This window comes from Macaca nemestrina, chromosome 11 (genome assembly GCF_043159975.1).
Source record: "Macaca nemestrina isolate mMacNem1 chromosome 11, mMacNem.hap1, whole genome shotgun sequence".
In the NCBI taxonomy this organism is placed as follows: domain Eukaryota; kingdom Metazoa; phylum Chordata; class Mammalia; order Primates; family Cercopithecidae; genus Macaca; species Macaca nemestrina.
The window spans coordinates 103,754,471-103,776,641 of NC_092135.1; the positions used below are offsets into that span (position 1 = coordinate 103,754,471).

A 22,171-nucleotide genomic window follows, 5' to 3' on the forward strand; every position below is an offset into this window, starting at 1 on the left:
GCGTGTGTGGCATCGGAGTAGTGGAATTTAGAGGGAACAAGGCTTCCCCCCCTTCCCCCGGGGTCTCCCTCGGGTGGGGGCGACACGGCCAAGGGCAGCGCGCCTTGGAGGTGCCGGGGGGCGCTTCTTCCCCAGGGCGTTACGCACTGGAGGCCCGGCGCGGAGGTGCGCGGGGGCGATCGGGAGATGCGGGGCGGGCGAGGGGCTGTTGGGTAGGCGCCGCCTTAACTTCGATCCTGCGGCGGCCCGGGAGAAGCTGCCGCCGCCCCGCCCGAGGTGGGTGCCGCGGCACTCGGCTCTGCGCCGCGCGTCTCCGCGGCTGCCTCTTTAATCAGGAACACAGAAGGGGCGGGCCCTGAGCCGGCGCGTAATCGGATAGCTCTGCCGCGGCTCTGACATCCACATGCTGCTCGGCCTGAAAAGGCAGTGGGGAGCCGGAGGGGAGGCAGAGATCGCGAGCGAGGCACCAGCCTGCAGCCGGCCCCCAGCACATCCTCAGCCGCGCAGACACTGGGCGAGGTGGAGGTGAGGGCGGGCGCCAGCGAACTCGGAGAGGGGCTCGCTCACTCCCAGGCGATCCCAGCCGCCGCACCACCAGCAGCAACAGCAGCAGCAGCTTCCTTCCTCAGACTCCCCTCGAGAGGCTGGCCAAGCGGGTGTAGCCGCTGGTGGAGGCTCCCGCCGGGGGAACCCGGCGAGGACAAGAGCAGGGCGGCCGCCTTCCACTCCGGCTGTCCAGCGGCTGCTGCCTCTGCCCGCGTGTCCGTCAAGGGTGCCGCGGGATGTGTGTCAATTTACGCCTCTGAGATCACACAGCTGCCTGGGGGCCGTGTGATGCCCAAGGCAAGTCTTGGCTTTAATTATTATTATTATCATTATTGTTACGCTTGGCTTTCGGGAAATACTCGTGATATTGTAGGATAAAGGAAATGACACTTTGAGGAACTGGAGAGAACATACATGCGTTTTGTTTTTGGGAGGAAAGCCGTGTCCTCTTCCCGGCTTGTTCCCTCTTTGCTGATTTCAGGAGCTACTCTCCTCCTGGTGAGGTGGAAATTCCAGCAAGAATAAAGGTGAAGACAAGCCACCAGGACTCAGGAGGGAAACACTGACCATTAGAAACCTCTGCATAAGACGTTGTACGGAAGAAAATAAGAGAGAAAAACACAAAGATTTAAGCAAGAAACCTACGAACCCAGCTCTGGAGAGAGCCACCTTCTCCAAAATGGATATGTTTCCTCTCACCTGGGTTTTCTTAGCCCTCTACTTTTCAAGACACCAAGTGAGAGGCCAACCAGGTAAGCCACTGAAAGTTTTTTCTATTTATTGCAACATGGTTTCCCCTTTAAAAGCGACCGCTAAAGCAGGAAGGCCACGCAGAAAGGCACAGAAGGAGGCTCCCTCAGTACTCAATAATTTAAAGAGAGATCCCAGCCGGCCCTTCCTACACCACCACTGTTGCTAAAACCCAACTTTTCTCTCCTGCTAGGAGTGTGTGTGTGTGTGTGTGTGTGTGTGTGTGTGTGTGTGTTTTGAAACAGAATTTGGCGGTGTTCAGATGTCACATATGGACTGAATCAAAGGTTTAAAAATACTACAAAGCCTTTGCATTACAGTTTTTGGGAATTTTTTTCCCCTGTCTTGAAGCAGAACACATCTCCCTTGAGTTTCTCCAACCAGCCAGTGCAATATAAATCATTTGCATTCCCTCCACTTAGCTACATGGAGCAATGTTCACTGAAGGGCTTGGGAAAGACAAGAGTTTCGTTTTGGTTTTCAAATGCTGTCGATTCTTTGGAGAATGGCTGGTTATGCCTCAGAATCATAGGGCTCAGGCTGGTGAAGCAAGTTGGCTTGTGGCTGAGATAGGGGCTTGGGGTTGGGCACTGCTGGCAACCAAGACAGTTGGTCTCTTCTCTCTTCATCCATGTGTCGTCTGGGAAAGTAAATCATATGTTCTTTTAGAAATTCTTATTAGCTAAAACAAATTGCAGGCCCTCAAAGGTCTCTCACTCGTGGTTAGAAACTTTTGAGTGGAATTTGTTCTCAACCACTGCCAAAAAGGGTGTGTGGACAGGCTGCTGTGGAGATGAGCACTTCGAGGCCCAGAACAGTCTGGGGACCGCATTTGTGGGGAGCGGCAAGGCTCTGGAAAGAGGAATCCATGGGGAATGCAGTGGGGTTTGTGCTTCCTTCCTGGGACCACTCTCTAGAGTGAGCCTCTCTACCTCACTGAGAACAGTGTCTGGAATCTGACAACAAAACTCTTAGCAGCTGCTACAGGTGACTGGAGATGGAGAAACCATCTATGGAGGAAACGGGTGAAAGAAAGGCGAAAAAGCCTTCCCGAAGTGCCCTCACCCAAGGCACTTGCAAGGTGATGGCGGCAGTGGCAGGGCTAACTCTGCAGCCTCCTGGGCATCCCCCAGAACATCAGCTAGTGGGTCCTAGCTTTGCATCTGGTACTGTCACCCTCCCTTCTCTCCACGCCCCCCATCCAGCACACGCACCACTTTAAGCTTGGGCATTTATTTGAAGGGGGAAGAAAATTCAGAAATGCCTTTGCCATTTCTTTGCCAAAGAAATGGTTTGCAGCTCTTTCTTTGCCATAAGTGGTCTTCAGGGCAGCTGCAAATCCTATCAAAGGGATGGGTGGGGGGTCCCACTTGGGGAGATTTTCTGGGCCTCCCCCATTCCTTCTTGCCTTATTTCTAAATTCCCAGCTTGAAGCGGAAATAAATTACCTCTCACAGACCTGGATGCTGCGTAAATTATGTATGTTTGTGTGATTCGCAGTGTGTGTGTGCACACGCGCGCGCGCCATGAGGATGCCCACAGTATATTATGTATTCAGACACGGACTCCGGTAGGCCCCAGCGCGCGAGCGCGCACACACTGGCACTCACACCGGCGCGCACACACATGCAACTTCAGGTTCCGTGTGCTGTGCGGAGCGGGAGGGGTCGTGAAGACTCAGGGGCCATCTCCTATCCCAGATGTTCGCACATCTGTCCCCGAGCGCTGCTTGGAGTGTGTGTACGTGTGTGCGCGACACCCGCTTGGACCTACTCCCGCTCTGCCACCTGCCTCCCGCGCTCACTGCAGAACCTCCTCCCATCCCAACCCCCGGCAGTGCTGCGTCACTTCCAGAGAAGCCCAGAGGCGCGGAGTTCGGGGCAACCTCGGACTCGGGGTGGGATCTCAGGGTGGGATTCGAAGCTGGGACCTGCCGGGGACCTCCAGCTCCCCAAAATGCGATCTCAAGCCGTGAGCTGCTCAGGCTTTCGGGCGGAGCAACGGACTGGCACCCGGGGAGCCGGCAGCGGGTGGCCAGGGCGAGGCCGAGCTACACCTCTGACTCACCGGTGTGCGCCGGCCCGGACGGGGGGCCTGGTTCAGCCGCCGCCACCGGCGACGAGAACCAGTTCTGGGAAGGAGCAAGATGGGGCAGAAGGTGCGCGCGGGGGAGCAGTTGAGCAAATAACACGGCGGTCGAGGCGCGCGGCACCTTGGGCGGCGCGTGGCTGGGAGGCCGCATGGGCGACGCGCACCAGGCTGCCCCTCTCCTCACTGCGCCGCCTCCGCCTCGCCAGACCGCAGTGCAGCTGCTAGCCTGTCTCCCTCCCTGCCCCAGGCGTCCCCGCCAGTCCCCCGCCAGTCCCCTGCGCTCCTCTCCGCGCGGCAGGCTCACCGCGACCCCTAGAGAGCTGGCTTTGAGTGGCGAGAGGCCGAGGCCGGCTGGCTTGGGAATCCAAGCACTGGCCCAACTGGGTGATAGGAAAGTGGGGTGGGATTTCGGAGAGGAGGGCGGAGAGAGGCGGGAAGGAGCCAGCTTGAGCCACAGGAATGCGCGCAACTTGCACAGCCTGTAGAAGCGCAGCACGCCCAGCGCCCGCCGGTGCGCAGAAACAGGTGAAGAGCACGCGGCGCGCGGCCATCCACGTGGTGGGGACGTGATAGCCTCTCAGCTCTCCTCCTAGACCTCCCTCCCCCTCCCCGTCCCCCCCCCCCCCCCACACCCCAGCGCCGTCTCTAACGCCGCATCGATTTGTTTGGGCTACGCAGCAGAAACACAGCCCAGCGATCCATAAACATTCTATTAAGCAAAAATATTCTCAGCGAAAGCAAAACCGAGGCTGAAGCCTCCGCGAAGTTGGCCGCCTCCAACTACTCCATGCTTGTGCCCTCCTCCTCCTCCTAAGGACACCCCCAGGGGAAAACCTGCGGCATTTCCTCAACGCTGCCCAAGGCCGGAAAGTTAGGTCTCGGCTGCAGCTCTGGTCTCCGGAGAAGCCTCTGCCTGCAGTAGCCGGCGAGTTCCCGCCTCTCCTCCCCAGCCGCCTCGCTCTTTGCTTTTCCACGTGAGAAAAAGAAATATTCATGGCCGATGCTTCATTTTCACTGATTGATTTCTTTTTAATATCAACACGAGTTAATGGAGGAGAGGCACGCTGTGATTAAACGGCTGCCCCCGCCCTTCGCCTCGGGCTGGCTGCGCCGTGGATCTTTCCCACCCGGTCTTTCCCAACGGGTTGCAGGCGTCCAGCGGCTGGGTGGGGGGCGCCGGTAGCCCTAATGTTTGGAGGTGGGAGAGGGATTTGGAATGGACTTGTCGCCCCTCTGGGAATCATCCAGGTTGGGGAACGTCGGGAATCAGCTTTCCAGACCAAGTTTTAGGGGATCTAGCCCATATGCATTGCGGCTTCTGCGGCTCTGGCTGAATTTCTTCTGAAGGGTAGGAGATCCACGCTCAGGTTTATTGGCGTGTGCTCCCTGCTCGTCTCCCCTCCCTCCACCTCCTTTCCTTTCGGTTTCAGACAGAGAGGAGAGCCCCCTGGCGCTAGCCATTCCCTATCAGCGCCCGCTAGGAACGTCCCTTTGCTGGAGTTAATCATGATCTGCCGGGGACTGGGTTTTGCTCAGGAAATCATTCAAGTCCTGGCAATGGATTTCTTCAAATGGTAGCAACTCCCAGCCCTAATGTCCCCACCTCCGGGACACATCGCTTGGGCCCAAAAGAACCCAGACCCCATAACCATCTACCCCTCCCCTCCTCGTCTGGAGAGCTTTGATCTATGCTTGGGTTTTAACGCCATTGCCAGGGACACACTCAGATTCTCGGTCAATTCACCCTTCCGTCTGGACTGGATGATCAGATAAGAGGTGTAAATTGGCTGTGGGAGACAGGTCTGGGTTCAAACAAATCCTGAAAGAGAAGCAATGACGGTCTAGGCGCCGGATAAGGGTTTGAAGTGTTTCTTTTAGCCTGTCTCCCCAAAATGTGGGATGGCCACGGGCGAGCATAATTTGCAAGTAAACTATAAACTAGATTTTACGCCGACGGCCTGCTCTAGGCTCTAGGGATTGGTCTCATGCCCACATTAAATGGGTGCCCAGTAAACATTTTCCCCGTGATCAGCTCCTGGAGGTAGGGAAACTGTGGCCAGTTGCCAGCAGAGCACACAGTGCAAGACAGTGGCAAGAGGAGCACTCCCCAAAGGGCTCGGGGCAGGCCCCTACTCATCCAAGCGGTGCCTGGTAGGATTATGAATGCGCGAGCAGCACATCAGGTTTGGAGTTTTATGTCATCCCATAGAGCCCTCAGACATTAAGCCACGGAGCACTCAACTGGCAAAATGAAAGATTGGAAGGCTGCAGTGACTGGAACCCAGGCTACCCAGACAGGACTCCCGCTGTCTACCAAATGGCCCTGATCCCCTGCTGTTGAATGTATCAAGTCCACATTCTGCATCAGAAAGGCCAGTTTCTATCTTCCAGGCATAGAAAAAGCTAGGAGTCCAAATGCCAATTCATATGCAGTGAGGCACGAATACAAATAACAGTGAGGGAGGGGTCTGGGGTCAATGGGGAGAGACACCAGGGACCAGATGATTCTGTGGACCCTGGTGTTTTTCATTTCACTCAAGTCTTCCTTAAAGCAATTAAGAAAATGAACTGACTCAGGATGACCTGAGTGTAAGACAATTCTGAGTTGATGGAATTCAAGAGCCAGGTAAAGAGGTTTCCAAATACATTCCCCAAAGGTCCAGTTTGGAAAGACTTTAGGAACTTGAGCTGAGATCTTCCTGTTTTGAAAGATAGAGCAAGAGCAGAATGCCTTTTTAATTTCTTCAACTGACAAGAAAGGACCTGAAAAATGACATCTGGGCAATGGCTGTAGTATTATTTACATGTTTGAGATATTTTATTATCTGACCATCATTTGCAACTGGATAATCTTTGAGGTACCTTCCTCGAGTGGCAGATAAGTATATTGATCACCAGAAGTTAGTCTTTGTACTGTTCCTTCAAGGTAAGGACTCGGCTATTTGCTGGTTTTTGTTTTTTAATTAACCCATTTCTGGAAGATGCTGCAGAAGTTTGTCCTGGAGATCCTACAGTATTTTTCAAAGCTTTATCTGCCTTGATGAGAAATGGCCAAAGGCTTAATGGTTTCATTGCCTAACAGGATTCAGTGGAGTTGGATTCCAGGACACAGTGGCCTTGTATCATGGCTGGCCCTCCAGGAGAAAGCATCTTCTAAAGGTTTAGGAAGCTGTCAAGTTTAGATAAGGCTGAGCTCCGATCTTCTGGGACCTTGGTTGTATTAATAAGGAGAAATTAATTTTTAACCACTGGGAACATTGCCAAATTATGTGACCTTTGGCAGACCAGCTGTGCTATAAAAATAAATCCCCCATTTCTGAAAATGCTGCTCCTATCCAGTAGAACAATAACAATGTGGCATTTAGGATAGAGAAGAGTAGGATTGAGAAGAAAGGAGAGAAATAGGAGTTGGCAAAAAAAAAAAAAAAAGCCACAAAACTAAAACAACCCTTTGATGTTGTGATACATGGTTTCAGACCTGAACGTCCTATCCATCACTCCCTCACTTCCTCAATCCCCCCTCCCCGGCCCCATGCCTGGGGTTTCCAGAACACAGGCAAGAGGGCCAGGATGACAAGGAGCTGAGTGCCTGTGTGTACAGGGAGTGGAGAAGGTGTTAAGTGCTTCCAGCCCACTCACACCCCAGCCTCAAACACATCTCTGGTTGTTCACACAGGCAGAGTACTGGCACAGGCAGAGAAAAGGGGGTTTTCAAACAGGCAAAATGTTTGTCTTTCCCTCAATGCTACCAAGTAGGTGTGCCACTGAGAAGTTTTGGGGGGACCATCCCTGGCCTTCCCAGCTTCTGAAACATGGGAACTAGACTGCCTAGGTTTAGAATCTAGCTCAGCCATTTGCTGGCTCTGTGATCTAAGTACCCTGTGTGATCAGATACTTAGTCTCTGTGCCTCAGTTTCCTTGTCTGTAAATGTGTTTGGTAACAATACCTACTTCATAGGGTTGTTACGCTATGTCGGATTATGTAGAATACTGTTTGGCACATATAAAGCCTATTCTGAAGTCACTGAATCTTTAAAACTTCAGTGGGGTTAATGGAATCTTGTGAGCATTGCAAGCACGCTACAACCATTGCGGTATAAGTTTATTTTTATGACATTTTTAAAATAATTCTTATTCTCAGTTCTTCCACCACCAAACCTCTGTGTTTTGTAAGCACCATATTACCTCTTGCCACGCTCTTCTTCAGAGAATATTCTCTGCTGGGTTCTTATCTTGGATTTATGTCTCCCTTGCATTTTTTTCCTCCTTCTTCCTCGGTTTTCAGTATTTTTACCTCCTATTTTCTTTTTAATCTCTCTCTCGTTTCCTTTCCTTTTCCTCCCCTTCCATCCTTCATCACTGAGAGTGTGCTCAGCAGGAAACACTGTGTTTAAGGCGCTCTCCTGAATGTGTAATAACTTCTACTCTGGCACTAAGGCCCTTCAGCAGCTGAACTCAAAAAAGTCATCATAAAGACAAAATAGCTTTTACCCAGCAAGACTCTTAATAATCCCATTTCCCTCTGGGTCTTCATAAAGGAGTCATGATCTAATCCAGAAAAAAAGGAGGGGCTGGGAGTAACAAAAGAGAAGCTCTCAGTAGCACAGATTGCACAAGTCTGCCGGCCAGCTGAGTGCACGTGGCCGTGGTACCCTGCTCCCACCTCCACAAATCCTGTGATTACCAGTGACCAGGTTCTGGAGAGTCTTTCAGCAGAGAAGATAATGGGAATTGCAAATTACTGGACTGAATGCTAATAATAATTGTTTGGATAAAGGGGAAAAAATAAAACAGATGTGCCCCAAAGGCATTTTAGGGGCTAGAGAAAAGGAAAATGAGGAGGGGTTGAGTAGAGAGAGGTGGGTTGAAACCAAGCACAAGAAAATCCAATACCAACAAATGGCTTAGTGATGAAGTAATAGTCAGCATCTTCCTGGTGGTACAGATAACCAATATTTAAAGTTGCCTTTGGAAGTGTGGAAGTTGGAGTGAAGGGAACAAAACCCCTGAGATAAATTAATTTTACTAGTATTAAAATTAAAATGGCCGAGCATGGTGGCTCATGCCTGTAATCCCAGCACTTGGGGAGGATGAGGTGGGCAGATCACCTGAGGTCAGATGTTCGAGACCAACCTGGCCAACATGGCAAGACCCCATCTCTACTAAAATACACACACACACACACACACACACACACACACACACACAATAGCTGGGTATGGCGGTGGGTGCCTGTAATCCCAGCTACTTGGGAGGCTAAGGCAGGACAATCGCTTGAACCCAGGAGGCAGAGTTTGCAGGGAGCCGAGATTGTGCCACTGCACTCTAGCCTAGGCGACAGAGTGATACTCCATCTCAAAAATAAAATAAAATAAAATAAAATAAAATAAAATAAGAATGTGCTTTGAACTTTATCAGTATTGTCTGCATTAGGGTGTTCTAGGAGACATAGTTCACACTAACTCTACCTTGACCTACTTGTGACTAGTTATTATTATTTCAAACAAGTTATTCAAACTCTCAATTCACCACTAAGAAACATTTGCACTTAATAACAGCGGGGGGTGGAGAAGGAAGAGCAGTAGCTGTGGCCGCAGAATAATTTCTGATAGAACTCTCGGAGTCTGTCCTATCTAGTGAGACTTTTGATGTTCCTTTGGTCACTTCTTAATTGATTAATTCAACAAATCTCGATGAGTCTGGCTTTTGGGAAAGGCTCTGCTTTGATCCTGTGAGGCCTGCCACAGATGGGTCAGCAAGGAGTCATGACTTCAAGCTGCTGGTGGCTCAGTAGAATGGATAAGGCCCTCCGGAACTCTCACACATCTCAGAACATGCTAAAGAGCTTCAGCCTCTCAGATGCACAGAGGAGAAAGATCACTCCCAGTATGGGAGAAGAGAAAGGGCAGAGGCAGCCTGGAGCGAGAGGGTAGGCAGGATTTAGAGCAGGAAAGGGCATACCAGGGGAAGGGGAAGGTGTGAGTAGAGAAATGGATGCTGGGTTTGTTTGGGGAACACTCAGAAGCTGCAGTTTAGAATGTATGGTGGGAAATAATTGCAAATAAGATTAGAAATAATAGCTTGGGCTCAATTCAAGGCCCAAATTGCTAGGCAAAGAGGTTTGGGTTTCACTTGCTAACCAATGGGGAGCCATTGATGTTTCAACATAAGCTTCAGTTAATCAAAATAAATGAAGAAAATATTATATTACCTTTTTTTCTCCTTTGGTTTTTGGAGAGACCTCAAAATTATTCTTCTGTTTCCTTCCCCAAATGTCTGCTAAAATGGTCAGGAATTGTAATCCCAGATCTCTCATCAATGGCATCAAAATTGCATTTGCAATGAGGGCTGGAAAAGAGCGGACATAAATACAAACTAATGACATTATATCGGCTGCCCTATTGGAATTGCATTTGTTTATGATATAAGATGACAAATAACAAGGTTACCACAGGTGGCATGACTCGAGGTCAGAAGAGGTAATCGCATCAAACTTACATTTCACCGATGAAATGAGGCTTCATTTTTAGAATCTAGATTGAGGGGAGAGATGTTCAAAAGGCCCCATTTCCATACCCAATTTCCAGTTCTCTCCTAGGTGAATTCATTGGAGGTGTTTTAAGAGAGGGAAATTTGCTTCATTCTTTATTCATTTCCAAACTCATATGCTGGCTTCCTCTCCTGCTCTCTGCTTCCCTCTCTCCTTCCCTCCTAGATGGCCCTTTTATTCAGATTTTGAACTTTATCATTGCAAAAGTTCAGAAGGATTTCCATTTGCTGTGCCTTCAGGATGCATCATTCACTGCCACCAGTCTCCATAAATTGAGTAGATTGCATCCCTTCCCAGTTGCCTTAGGAAGTGGTCAAACAGCCACATTCCTGGGCTGATGGATTGGCTCATTTCTTCCCAGCTTAAGCCAAGATACAGATTTTATGAGACTGTCTTGTGACAGGCTGAAGTTGCTTTGAATAAAACAAAATCCAGCCTCAGCTCACAGAAATAATTCTTAAAACGCAGCTTATCCCGGGTTGGTGAGCAAAATTTGGTTAAAACCCTGAGCCAACGACTTAGATGATCTGGGTGAGGGATTTGAAGAAACTGCTTTTGGTTTTTCTTTTCATGCATCACTGTTGTTGACATGCTCACACACAGAACTGTGTATCCATAATATTTATAAATATGCAGCCACAGACTCAGTTACAAAAAGAAACTCGTGTCAATAGACCTGACGTGATTAAAGGAGACATTTGAACTCCCCATAATGCAAGACAGACGTGTTTTCTGAAGAATCCTGGAGTTTTGTTTCAGGCTTACCAAGCAGATAGAACAGGGGTAGCACCTTGAATAAATGTCTTATTGTCTAGGAGGGTAGAGAATCTTTTGAATTTTTGGCTCAATCTATGGGTTATAGGATCTTTTCCCTACCTCATTATATGGGCTTTGGATTTTAGCACTGGAACTGACATTTAGAATCACCCCTCTCATTCTATAGATGAGAAAACAAAGGCTCAGAGTTGTCTACTAACTTACCCAAGGTCACACAGCTTGCTAGTGGTGAGACTAGACTTGATTACTAGACTTTTAGATCCTGCTCCAATGCTATTTCTAATAAACTTCCTGGTGGAGTAAGTGGCAAAGTGACAACCTCCTTTCTTTTTAAGTAGAAGAAAGAGTTTCTTCTTTGCTTTGCTACCAAAAATTAAATGAAAACAATGCTGTGGAAATAGGGACAAGGTGGGATTATGCTGTGGATAAGAAATAAATTATAAAGTAAATAAAGAGTATTATTTTCAGAGGAAATGAGACTGATTGCTTTTCTCCCGTAAGTGCCCTCAGGTATACATAGGAAATAGATGTCTCCTAGTCATCTGCTCTTTCTCTTTTCCATAGCATTCTAAAGTAACAGGGAATCAGAGGCCCCATTTAGGGGGTTTCAAACCATGTTCCAGGAAGCCCCAGTGGGCTTGCAGAGAAGCCCTTCTGAGCTGAGAGCAGGAACTAGGCGGCCTGGACACTACACTGCTTCTGGCTACCTCCCTCCCAGCATCCAAGAAGAGGTCCCTTTTATTTTCTTTGTACATTAGAGGTCTAGGTAGAGTTTTGTTCAAGAAAAAAAAAAAGTACTTAAAAAAAAAACAGATAAATTTGAAAGCTACACACCTAATTCAGTCCATTCATTGAATTACAGTTTGTGAAGCTGAGCCCCAGAAAGGTCAAATTGAGTGAGTTAAGAGCTGGGTGCCATCTCCCATCTTTCTGCTAATGTCGATCCCTCCCTCTCCTGGTAACCCAGTCCCATTACCCCAGACTCACCTTTTACAACAACTGGGCCCTCTAATCCCACATCCAGCCAATGGCCAATTTTCCCTGGTTTTGCCAACGACTTTCTCCTTTAGTTCAACTAAAGTGAGGGATCTGATTGGTCTTTTACCAAGCTGTCGTGAAGTAAGCCATAGTAATCGGATTATTTAGAAAGTTCTCACTACAGTCAGGCTTCCGTATTTAGCAAATATTATTGTCAAGTTCAGGTTATACAGTGTTCCTTTAAAACAATGCCAACTAAATTTTTCTAGAAGGCAGACCAGATTTTTAAAAGATCTTCTTTTCCCATTCTTAATACTTCTTAAAAATTAAATATCTGCAAGGAAAGTGATTGGATTCTGCAGGAAGGTGAGTTCCTAAGTGAAGGGATACAACATCCCTTTGCCTTTCCAGGGCTATGTTACCCCTAGGCAGCAGCAGATGGTACTTAGGCTACCAGTGAAACAACAATACTTAAGAAGGAGAAAAAGAGCAGACAGAGTTTAAAGCAATCTGATACTTTACATTTCAAAAAAAAAAAAAAAAAAACACCTAAGTAATCATTATAGGAGGAAAATCAGAACTTGGTGACCTCAGAACTTAGTGTTCTCTTTATTTCCAATTACAGCTGGAGCTGTCACTTTATTCCTTTCAGCCTTGGGCCTTTCTCAGACCTGACCTGGCTCATCCCGCAGGCTTCCCTCCCAGATGTAGGAGAAAATGCTCTGAATAGTCCAAGCCTGGGTTTTGCTATCTCTCTTTGGGTGATGAATTTGCCCCAGGTGAAAGGTATTCACGAAATAGTTGCAGAATGAAGTCTTTTGTCAACTCACCGAACAGGCTCAGTAGCTCAAACAGGGTCAATTTCCCTCTGTATATGGAGATTGGCCTTAAGGGTTTTGCCCTTGAGTTCAACTCTCCTTTGGCTTAACTTGACTCCTCTGAAACAGGACAGCAACCATGTATAAAGTTCATTGTGGAACACAATAAAGACCTACAAAGTAATGGATGGTATAGCTCTTCAGAAAAAATTCTAGTTAATTTCTATTGGGACATGTTTGTATTTAAGAAATGATGTGTCCCCAACCCTAGAAAGGAAAGATCGGTTATCAAGAGGAGATAAAGAATGATTGTGTTTTCTTTACAATTTTTACTGATAAGTTTCAAGAATTCTGTTCTCTCCAAGAAAAATAAAAACAGAAATTCTAGTATTTATCTTTGTGGATATATGTTTGTGCAAATGATGTGTGATATTTTATGAGAAGGTGTGAACGTGTGTATAGGACTAAAGTGTGAATTACCGATATGTATATGTACTTGAAGTATGTTCAATATCTATGTGTGTGTTTCTGAGTGTGAATGCAAGCCAAACAAGAGTGTGAATTTATAAATTTGTGAGTATTGAAAAGGTTAACCACACACAACTGAAGCAGACGTTCTAATGAGTTCTCTGATACTTCAATAAGTGCCTTGATTTTCTTCAGGTAAAGAAAGGACAGAAAAAAAGAAATGGATGACTCCCTTTTCTTTTGGTTTAACAGCAGACAGTGCAGACTATAAGCTATGGGATATATGTAGTTTGATTTTTTTTTTTTTTTTTTTTTTTGGTAGTAGAGAAATGATTGCTTCTACTGTAGATGAGAAATGAAATTTTCCTGTGAAAAAGTTTCCTATCTTTATTGCTGATCTGTGTGCCTGTTCTAATTACTAAAAGCTTAAACGTGGGGTGTGGGGAATTGAGGGAGAAAAGTTCCTCTTTCAAGAGTAATTGGAGAGAAGTAGAGGAAGGGATGGGGAAAGGAGGGAGAGAGTGTGGGTGGGGAGAGTGGAGAGTATGTGGAAACCATAACAGTTACTAAACAGGAGCTCAGCTCAGGTTTCCTCTGATGAATTCCAAGGCAAAAAAGTGTGGTTTGGGGTGAGTTGGTGGCAGGGCTGCAGTTTTCTGCAAAATAGCTGGCAAAGGAACTGGACCTGGTAGAAAATTCCCTCTTCTGCTAGTTGAGTAAGAGCAGCTGGTGATCTATGTCCTCACACCTCTGCCTTCTCAGAGGGTCACTCCGCCCTATTTCATATGCATAAGCCAGGACCAGTGGGCCTCAATGGGCTGGCTAGATGACACTGGGTTCCCAGCATGGGTGAGTGGTGTGGGCACCTGGAAAGCCCGTGGGTATTGGCTGCAGAGGAACTGGGCCTCATGGCTGGCCTCCTGTGGTCTGGGTGGGAGGGATGAGCTCATTGTCCTCATGGTTGGAGTGGGTGCAGGGTCATTAGGTAAGAAGATGATGTGCTGGGTACCAGCCTGAGGAAATGGCTGCTTTTGTTTTCCACCCAGTAGGAAATGGACCAGAATCCATTCGATTCTGGGCAGTTCAACACGGCACAGTTTGAGCTGTGGAGGCTTGATGCCAAAAAGGCTACTTGTGTGGATTTGTGTCCCAACCACCCGTGTGCAGCGTGCCCATCTTTTATGCATTTAAAGCCTGTCAGGCCGGTAGTCTAAAGCAGAGGTCTGGGAGATAGTAATGCCAACAGACATGGGGAATAGTAAAGTGCACCTGTAGAGTTAAAAAATGCATGACCTGTTCCCTCAAAGAGTGAACACAGGAGAAAGACCCACCCTGGAGGGCGGCTGCTGAGTCGTAATACATAATTCACAGGCCCATGCTGCTCCATGCAGATGGCGATATTAAATCGTGATTGATGCTAAGAGACACACACATCTCAGGAAGGTCTCCGAGAGGCTTCTGAATATTTCTCTGTCTCATGTGCCTTCCCAGCTTCTGTTCTACTGTGGTATTTAAGTAAAACTCCCTATTTCCCAAGAATCCCTGCTGGGGATTGCAGAACTTTACTCCTGAATAGATGAGATTCCTCAAATGTCATCACCCACCTTTGGAGCCTTTGAAGGTGGCTCCCTTCCCTCCTGGGCCACATGAAGCTGTTTGCCTCCAGCCAGGCACTGCGGGTACAGGGAGCCAGCTCTTCCTTCAAATGGCCGGTTATGACTGGACAAAGCAGCAGCACACTCTGGTGGTGGTGACCAGGCAGGAGGGATAGTGGGCAGACAGCGCAGAAGAAACAGATGTTCATTCAACACAAAGCACCTTTGTCGAAATTCCAAGGCTGGAGCCAGTAGATTCTCTAATACAGATTTTTCCATTCGGTGTATAATGAAATAATAAATCAAACTTGTGGTATATGTGGAATTAAATGTTTGGGGGTTTTGCATTTTTTTTCTTAAAAAAGAAAAAAAAGGGGGGGCTGCAATCACCCTCCAGGGCCTGTTCTGGCCCAAAGCTGAGAGTGCTTCCTCTGCACCACATGTAATTGTTACCAGGCTCGCTTGTGGGTCGGCACCACAAAACCACCATTGTCAGTTCCCGGAGCCCTGACTGCTGGCCGCCTGGGTTGGGCTGGGAGACACCGAATAAAATGAAGGATTTATGAGATAAAGATAGAGATGGGAGGTTGAATGAGGAGAGGAAGATGGGCCAAGGAGGGGAGGCAGGAAAGGCAGGGAGGCATGTTGAGTTTGCAGTCCTCTTGTTTTTTCAATCGCAGACCATGTAATTGAGAATATTTATGGCCATGTTCTGGAATACTTTCATCTGTGTGTGTGTGTGTAGTCGGGTGGGTAGGGGGAGGGATGAGCTGGAATAATCTCTTCCACCGAATGAGTCAGTAGGTTAGTCCTCTGGACTGCCATAAAAGGTCTGTAAAATAGTTTTAATCAGACACTGGTACAGAAGAGAAGGAGGGAGTGTTGGGGGAAGAAAGCTGTAACATATTTGAAGTTCTTTGGGTTGTTGATTTCTCTTTCAGACCCACCGTGTGGAGGTCGTTTGAATTCCAAAGATGCTGGCTATATCACCTCTCCCGGTTACCCCCAGGACTACCCCTCCCACCAGAACTGCGAGTGGATTGTTTACGCCCCCGAACCCAACCAGAAGATTGTCCTCAACTTCAACCCTCACTTTGAAATCGAGAAGCATGACTGCAAGTAAGCACTGTCCTGTCCCACTGTGTATCCATCCACGAGATGCACATGCTCCGCCCCCCACCCCTGCTCTTGTCACTTCTGTCACCCCTCACCCCAAGACCTGTTGCTAACCAGTGGTGGATCCTGGCCTCAGAGGAAAACCTCAAGGGGCATTCCCTGTCCAGGGAAATAAAAGTGTGGCTGATCCCACAATATGGTGGAACGAGGCTTCTTGAGTGAAAAGTAGAGAATATTAACCTACCTCCAAAGGCTGGTAGTGGAGGAGAATTTCCATGTGGTGGCAGGGGCTGGACTACAAAACTCCACCTCTTGAATTTGGGTTACCTTCCTCTTGGAGATCTCCCCATTTCCACAGCTGCTACATGTATAAACCCCACCCGCTTCCTTAATAAGATAGTAGCTGTATCCCCAAGCGGAGACTTCCCCCGCATCCAGCCACGCAGGATCAGCCTGTTACTTTATATAGTGGTAACTGGTTTCCTTATAGAAAAATAAAAAGAGTAAAAAAAAAAAAAATCTAAGTAGTTCTAAGATTCATATTGGTTCTTGATACCTGTGTTACACAAGTTAGAGTCTCAAAGTCAGTGTTATGGATTTATTTAACAAACACTGTTCTAATTGCATTACAAATATTAATCCATTTACTTTGCACCGTGGGCCCTGGGAAGTTAGTGCCATTATGATCTCCATTTTGCACAAGAGAGAAAACTGAAGCACAGAGAGGTTAGGTCAGTCACCCAAGGTGACTCAGCTGGTCTTACAACATTGATTCTGCCACCCTGGAAATGTGTGGCTTAGGAAATCCCAAGTGGACATTTAGACACTTGTGAGTACTTTAGAAATGCCATGTTAACACTGAGGTCCCTAAAAGTTAAGGTTGGGAAGCAGGCAGCATGTCTAGAATGCAAATGTGCTTTGCACTGTTTACTGAGCTCCATCTTAAAGTCTTTCCTCACTGGAACTAAAGTGAGAGTTTTTGTGCAGAAAAGAATGTGCCAACAGTCATATTCTGCCCCAAATGAGCGCCTACAGCATGCTGTTACTCTGATAAGTGTGCAGTGCTCCCATGTGATTAATACATTGTCTTAAGTATTCCTTGCTATTAAGCAAGGAATTGCAAATACTGAAAAATTAATAAAGGGGCCAGCTGGCGGCACAGGTACCAAGGAGAAGGCAAAACTCCTACAGGCCAGGTCTGGGCCAGCACTTCCTCATGGAGGAAACAAGGCCCCCCTTTAACTAGTGCCAGACTGTGAGGCTCAGTGAATTGATGTCATTATTATCCTCCTAGGACTACTTTGCACCTACATAATGGTTTTCTCCTAACAAGAGGTAGTCTTTGTTGAAAACCAAAGGGTTTCCCGGATGGATGCCTCATGTGACGAAGAGTCATAAGATGAAGTTTCTAATCCCAGATCCACTCTTGACTCAATGGATGACATAGGGAAACTCATCAGTTCCTCTTTGTCTAAGTTACATGAGTACCCTGCATACATTTGCTCAGCATCCCAAGGCTTCTGATTCCCTGACAGTGAACTTTTTCAAGCATTTCTGTTATAAGAGCTTCTTTGTAAGGTGTTTTGGGCTTTAATTCCTCCGGCTGGACTGCAGAAGGTTGGCACAAACGGAAGCATAATGTACGGAGACAGCCTGGGTCTGAGCTCAGAGAAATTTGACTAAGCACCTCTCTCGACTAAGGGCCAAATTCTGTTATGCTTATGCCAGCAAATCTCCCAGTGAACTTGCCAAGAGGTCATCCTATGTATATTCATAGTGGCAGAGGAAGAAAGCATGGCTCTTGGAAGGAAAAACTTAGGAGCTAGTAAGCATGGCTTAAAACGTGTTGGGAAGGATGAAAGGCCAGAAAAACATGCTCCTGTCCTGCTTTGGGCTGCGGGGTACCCCTTCCATGGACAGGACTCAGTCCCAGAGCTGGACAGAACTAAAGGTTGCCAGAGCCTCTGACAAGGGAAAGAAGAAGGCATTATCCCTTGCTGGAGGTGGAGTAGGGGATTTATAGGGTTATCTTCTGGCTTATCATCCTTGCTAAATCACTTCCTGTTTTTCTCCCCATTCCATGACCTCATGTGTCTGGTTTGAACCTAAAAAGTGAAGGAGGTCAGAAAAAAAATTTTTCTGGGGTCTGTTCTCCCAGGGCCAAACTGTCGGAGAGGCTCTGTTGGGATTAAGCCTCATCCACTTAACCTTGTCATTAATTCTCTGTTCCTCCCCAACTCCCCATTTCTCTCTTTCTCTCTCATTAATTTTTGTATTTAGAAAGACACATCTGGTTTTCTCAGCCTCTCACTCTTCAAGGTGTTTTTGACACTTCCCCTGGCCATTTGCATTTGCAATAAATGGGCTTCCCCTCCCCACTGCCTTGTTTTACTTTCTTGTGAAAGGAACAATTAATCTAATTGAAGTCCTGGAAGTTCTGTTGCGTTCCGGCTCTCCCTCTCTCTTCCATACTGCATTTTCATTCCAAGGGAGCTCCTGGGTTTGGAAAGCACTCACTATCCAAGGAAATTAGCCTGCTTTCTCCTTTTATTTTGGGTGCATGCTTCAAATTGGATTTGGCTCGACAGGCCCATAAAGTCGGTACTTCCCAAAAGAAAACTGCCTGGGCTGGTCTTCCAATCACAGGGTACAGCAGCAATGCCCCAGCAAAAAGGGGAACTGAGCAAGAAAGTCAGGAGGAGCAGCCAGCTCAGCTGTGGAGACAGAGCAGTGGTCAGCACGCCCAACCTCGTGTTTGCCCAGGTTCTTCCTGTGAGCAGGGTTAACTGCAAAGATTGCCTCGAGGCCTGGAAACGGGGCCCTGATATGAAAGAATTTATCCTGGGCTGTGGCCCCTGAGCCCTTGGCTCCCTGTATACCTTGAAATCTACATCCTGGCCGGGCGCGGTGGCTCAAGCCTGTAATCCCAGCACTTTGGGAGGCCGAGATGGGCGGATCAGGAGGTCAGGAGATCGAGACCATCCTGGCTAACACGGTGAAACCCCGTCTCTACTAAGAAATACAAAAAATAGCCGGGCGAGGTGGCAGCGCCTGTAGTCCCAGCTACTCGGGAGGCTGAGGCCAGAGAATGGCGTGAACCTGGGAGGCGGAGCTTGCAGTGAGCTGAGATCCGGCCACTGCACTCCAGCCTGGGCTACAGAGCGAGACTCCGTCTCAAAAAAAAAAAAAAAAAAAGAAATCTACATCCCAAAGGTTGAGACGGTTGCCGAGTAAATCCCAGATAGACCTTTTCCCCTAACCGTTGCTTATTAACTATGTTCCATCGAAGCTTGCTGTCTGCTTGGAAAATTTCACTCACAAGCCACAGCTTTGCCTGACTCAGTGCAATCCAAGGCCACCATCTCTGGTGAACTTCCCTTGACTCCTCCCTCCAGTCACTTGCAGAAATGCAAATCCTGGGCACCCACAGGCTGTTTTGGGGCCTGTATAGAAGTTGTGGGCGGAAACCAGAGGCCACTGTGGCACAGCTGGACTCCTGAGGCCAAAGAACAAATGGGCGAGACTACGGGCCGTCTGGGCAAACAGAGAGAAGCCACTTTATTCCCTGTGGAATGGAGGATGCTAGGATGTTGCTGCTCCGGCAGACAGAGGCTTTTCGCTTGAGTCATCAGCCAACAGACTGAATGTTATGGTTTTAAAAACCCATACACAAAGTTGAGTGGTTTTTTCCATTTCTAAAATTTAAAATGTATGTATTTTTAAAACACCCACCTGCATATAATACACAGCTTGTTCAGGAGTTCTCAAACAGCCCCAGCACCCACCCCATCCCAGAGGCTCAACCAAATAAAACCCAAACTAAGAGGCTGGGTCCTTTAAGCATTGGTAATTTCTACCTGTAATCTCAGCACTTTGGAAGGCCGAGGCAGGCAGGTCACCTGAGGTCAGGAGTTCAAGACCAGCCTGGTCAACATGGTGAAACCCCATCTCTACTAAAAATGCAAAAAACATTAGCCAGGCTTGGTGGTGCACGCCTATAATCCCAGCTACTCTGGAGGCTGAGACAGGAGAATCACTTGAACTGGGAGGCAGAGGCTGCAGTGAGCTGAGATTGCGCCACTGCACTCCGGCCTGGGCGAAAGAGTGCGACTCTGTCTCATTTAAAAAAAAAAAAAAAAAATGGTAATTTCTAGATGGATATCTTGATGGGTCTCAGAAAGTGCAAAACCTAGCAAGAAATGAAAGAACATTTCTTAGGCTAAAAAGCTCTCAAGGAAGTCTACATAAATGATTTTATGTGCTATGTTCAGCACAGCAATATCTCATTTACCACGTATCATTGAATAATGACATTCCGTTTAGGTGAATTGTCCAGATACTGAAATATCCACCTTTAAAGTTCTTAAAAAAGAACCTTAGAGTTCCAAGAGTTCTTTTTTTAAAGGATTTCTGATCAGGAACATTGTAAATCATGTGCTGCACTTCCCTGTCTTTTTAAAACCTACATTGAGAGGAGTCAACTTTTTCTCAATGTTCGGGCTTCTAATTCTAAGCTTCACTTTTGTGACAGCAGCCAGGTATTGCCATATTTGGAACAGGCAGATTAAGATTTGAATTTTATTGACCTTTCAAACTTCCCAGGCCTGAGTTTCCTCATCTGCAAAGCTGTCGTAATAATAAATATTTTGCAAGATTGCTCTGCCTTTTTATGTAGATGCTCAATAAATTAGCAACTGTGTTAGCATCATTGGACTTTATCAGGGGACAGTGTGGGACGATTTTCTATCAATCCTCCTGCTTTCACACATCCTGTTACGAGTATGCCTGTCTCCTATAGCCTTCCCCTTCTGACTTGTTTTTGCGTTTTTATTGGGTTATCAATTTTGCTTCAGGAGCCCTTGCTGTCTCTTGGGAAGTTTGGGTTCTGGGACCTAAGCTTTGCCCAAGCCAGTGCAATCCCAAGGCCAGCATTTCCAGGTGGCTTCAGCCAGCCAAGCTTGCAGCAGAGTTAGGACTGGGGAGGGATCCCAAAGTGACAAAGCGTAAGAGCAACAGAGGATGGAGTTCTCAACATCAGTATAGCTGCTCACAATCTTTTCTTCTAAACTCCCCCACACCCTCATATTCTGCATATTTAAGGTTTTGGATATTTGCCTCTAAGTGTCCTAGATAAACAGGGCGCTCTTGTGTTTATTTACAGCCAGAGGGGCCCTCTATATCTTAGAAGATGTGTCTGTTTCTCCCAAAGTAAGAGATGATATCTTAGAAAGGTAGCACTTTCCCAGTTGATAACCTGATCATAGTAAACAGAGAGATCAGACCAGACCTCAGTTATCTGGCCCCTCCCCACTCAGCCAGCAGTGTTTCCCTGTGCTCAGTAAATAACCTCCATTCCCTGCAAATAACCAAGCACAGTCTTACATCTGTGTGAGCCCCCTGGGTTCCCAGGGCTCCGGCCCTCCTCCCCTCCCTCCACAGTGTCCAGCTGCAAGCTCCCATCTTCCTCCCCTGAGTTTCCTTGCTTCCTGCAGTTCTGTCTTATCAGCCCCTCCTCTGAACTCCCAGAGCACTTGATGTTGCCTGAGTCACTTACTTTTTGTTCATATGTGGCCATCTTGAGTTCTCAGCATGTAAATTCTACAAGGGCACAAAGCCCTTCATGTCTAAACTCCCATGGCACCTAGTCTAAGAGGGTGCTAGGCAGGTGTGTGCAAGTGATTTAGTGATATTTTTACATTGGAAATGCGAGGCAATCGGTCAGCATGAGCTGAATCTGTGTTGGAAGACAGATCGATCTGTTTTCCCTATTTGTCCATCTGGGAATGTGACATAATCTTAGGGGGTAGGACACAGGCCAAGAACGTCACTAACTGATTTGGGACATGAGTCTCTCACCAACAAAATTGTAATAGACCATTCATTCATCAGGAAATAGTTATTAAACACCTACTATGTGCTAAGTGGTAGTATTGGGAATACAGTGATGAATAAATCATATTTTTTTTCCCTAAAGTTGCTGTTACTCTTTCATTTACAGATGAGGAAACTTGGGCTCAAAGAAGTTAAGCAACTGGCCCAAGGTTCCACTCCCATAAGTGGCAGAGAAGGGTTTTGAAGCCAGATACCCTAGTTTTCAATCTCTGCTTTACTCTTGTGCTCTCTGCCTCCCCCGCATCATGCGTTTGGCCAGGGACATGATATGGACCTGTTATGTGGGCCCACAGCATCCAGGTCCAGCCTAGGCTGGGAAGATCAAGGAAGGCTCCCTGGAGGAGGTGATGCCTATACGAATTCTAAAGAAGTTGGCCAGGCAGCAGGGAGTGTGTTTGGCTGGTGTCACAGGCAGACAGCAGAATGCTCAAAGACAAGGAGGGGTGGTTTGATGCCTTCAGGAACCAAAATAATTGAACATTCCTGAAACCAATTTCTTAACCAGTGACATTGTAAGGGTAGAGTAAAAGGGGCTGTCCTTGTGACTTGCTGACACAAACCTTTTTCCCAGTGAAGAGGTGCCTGAGCAA

At 47.4% G+C, this 22,171-nt stretch overlaps 1 protein-coding gene across 6 annotated transcripts in view; it reads left to right on the forward strand.

Moving 5' to 3' along the window:
* The first annotated feature begins 384 nt into the window (after nucleotides 1-384).
* LOC105468039 (neuropilin 2) overlaps nucleotides 385-22,171 on the forward strand; it is a 115,865-nt gene continuing 94,078 nt past the window's right edge. For 2 of the 6 annotated variants that reach the window (XM_011717969.2, XM_011717970.2), the window contains exons 1-2: nucleotides 387-1,298; nucleotides 15,515-15,692. In XM_011717969.2, coding sequence (XP_011716271.2) covers nucleotides 1,226-1,298; nucleotides 15,515-15,692 — 251 coding nt within the window. In that variant the 5' untranslated portion in view covers nucleotides 387-1,225. Of the gene's footprint in view, nucleotides 1,299-15,514; nucleotides 15,693-22,171 lie in introns of all 6 variants that reach the window. The other 4 variants (XM_011717965.3, XM_071073277.1, XM_011717967.2 and 1 more) reach the window with 3 other exon arrangements.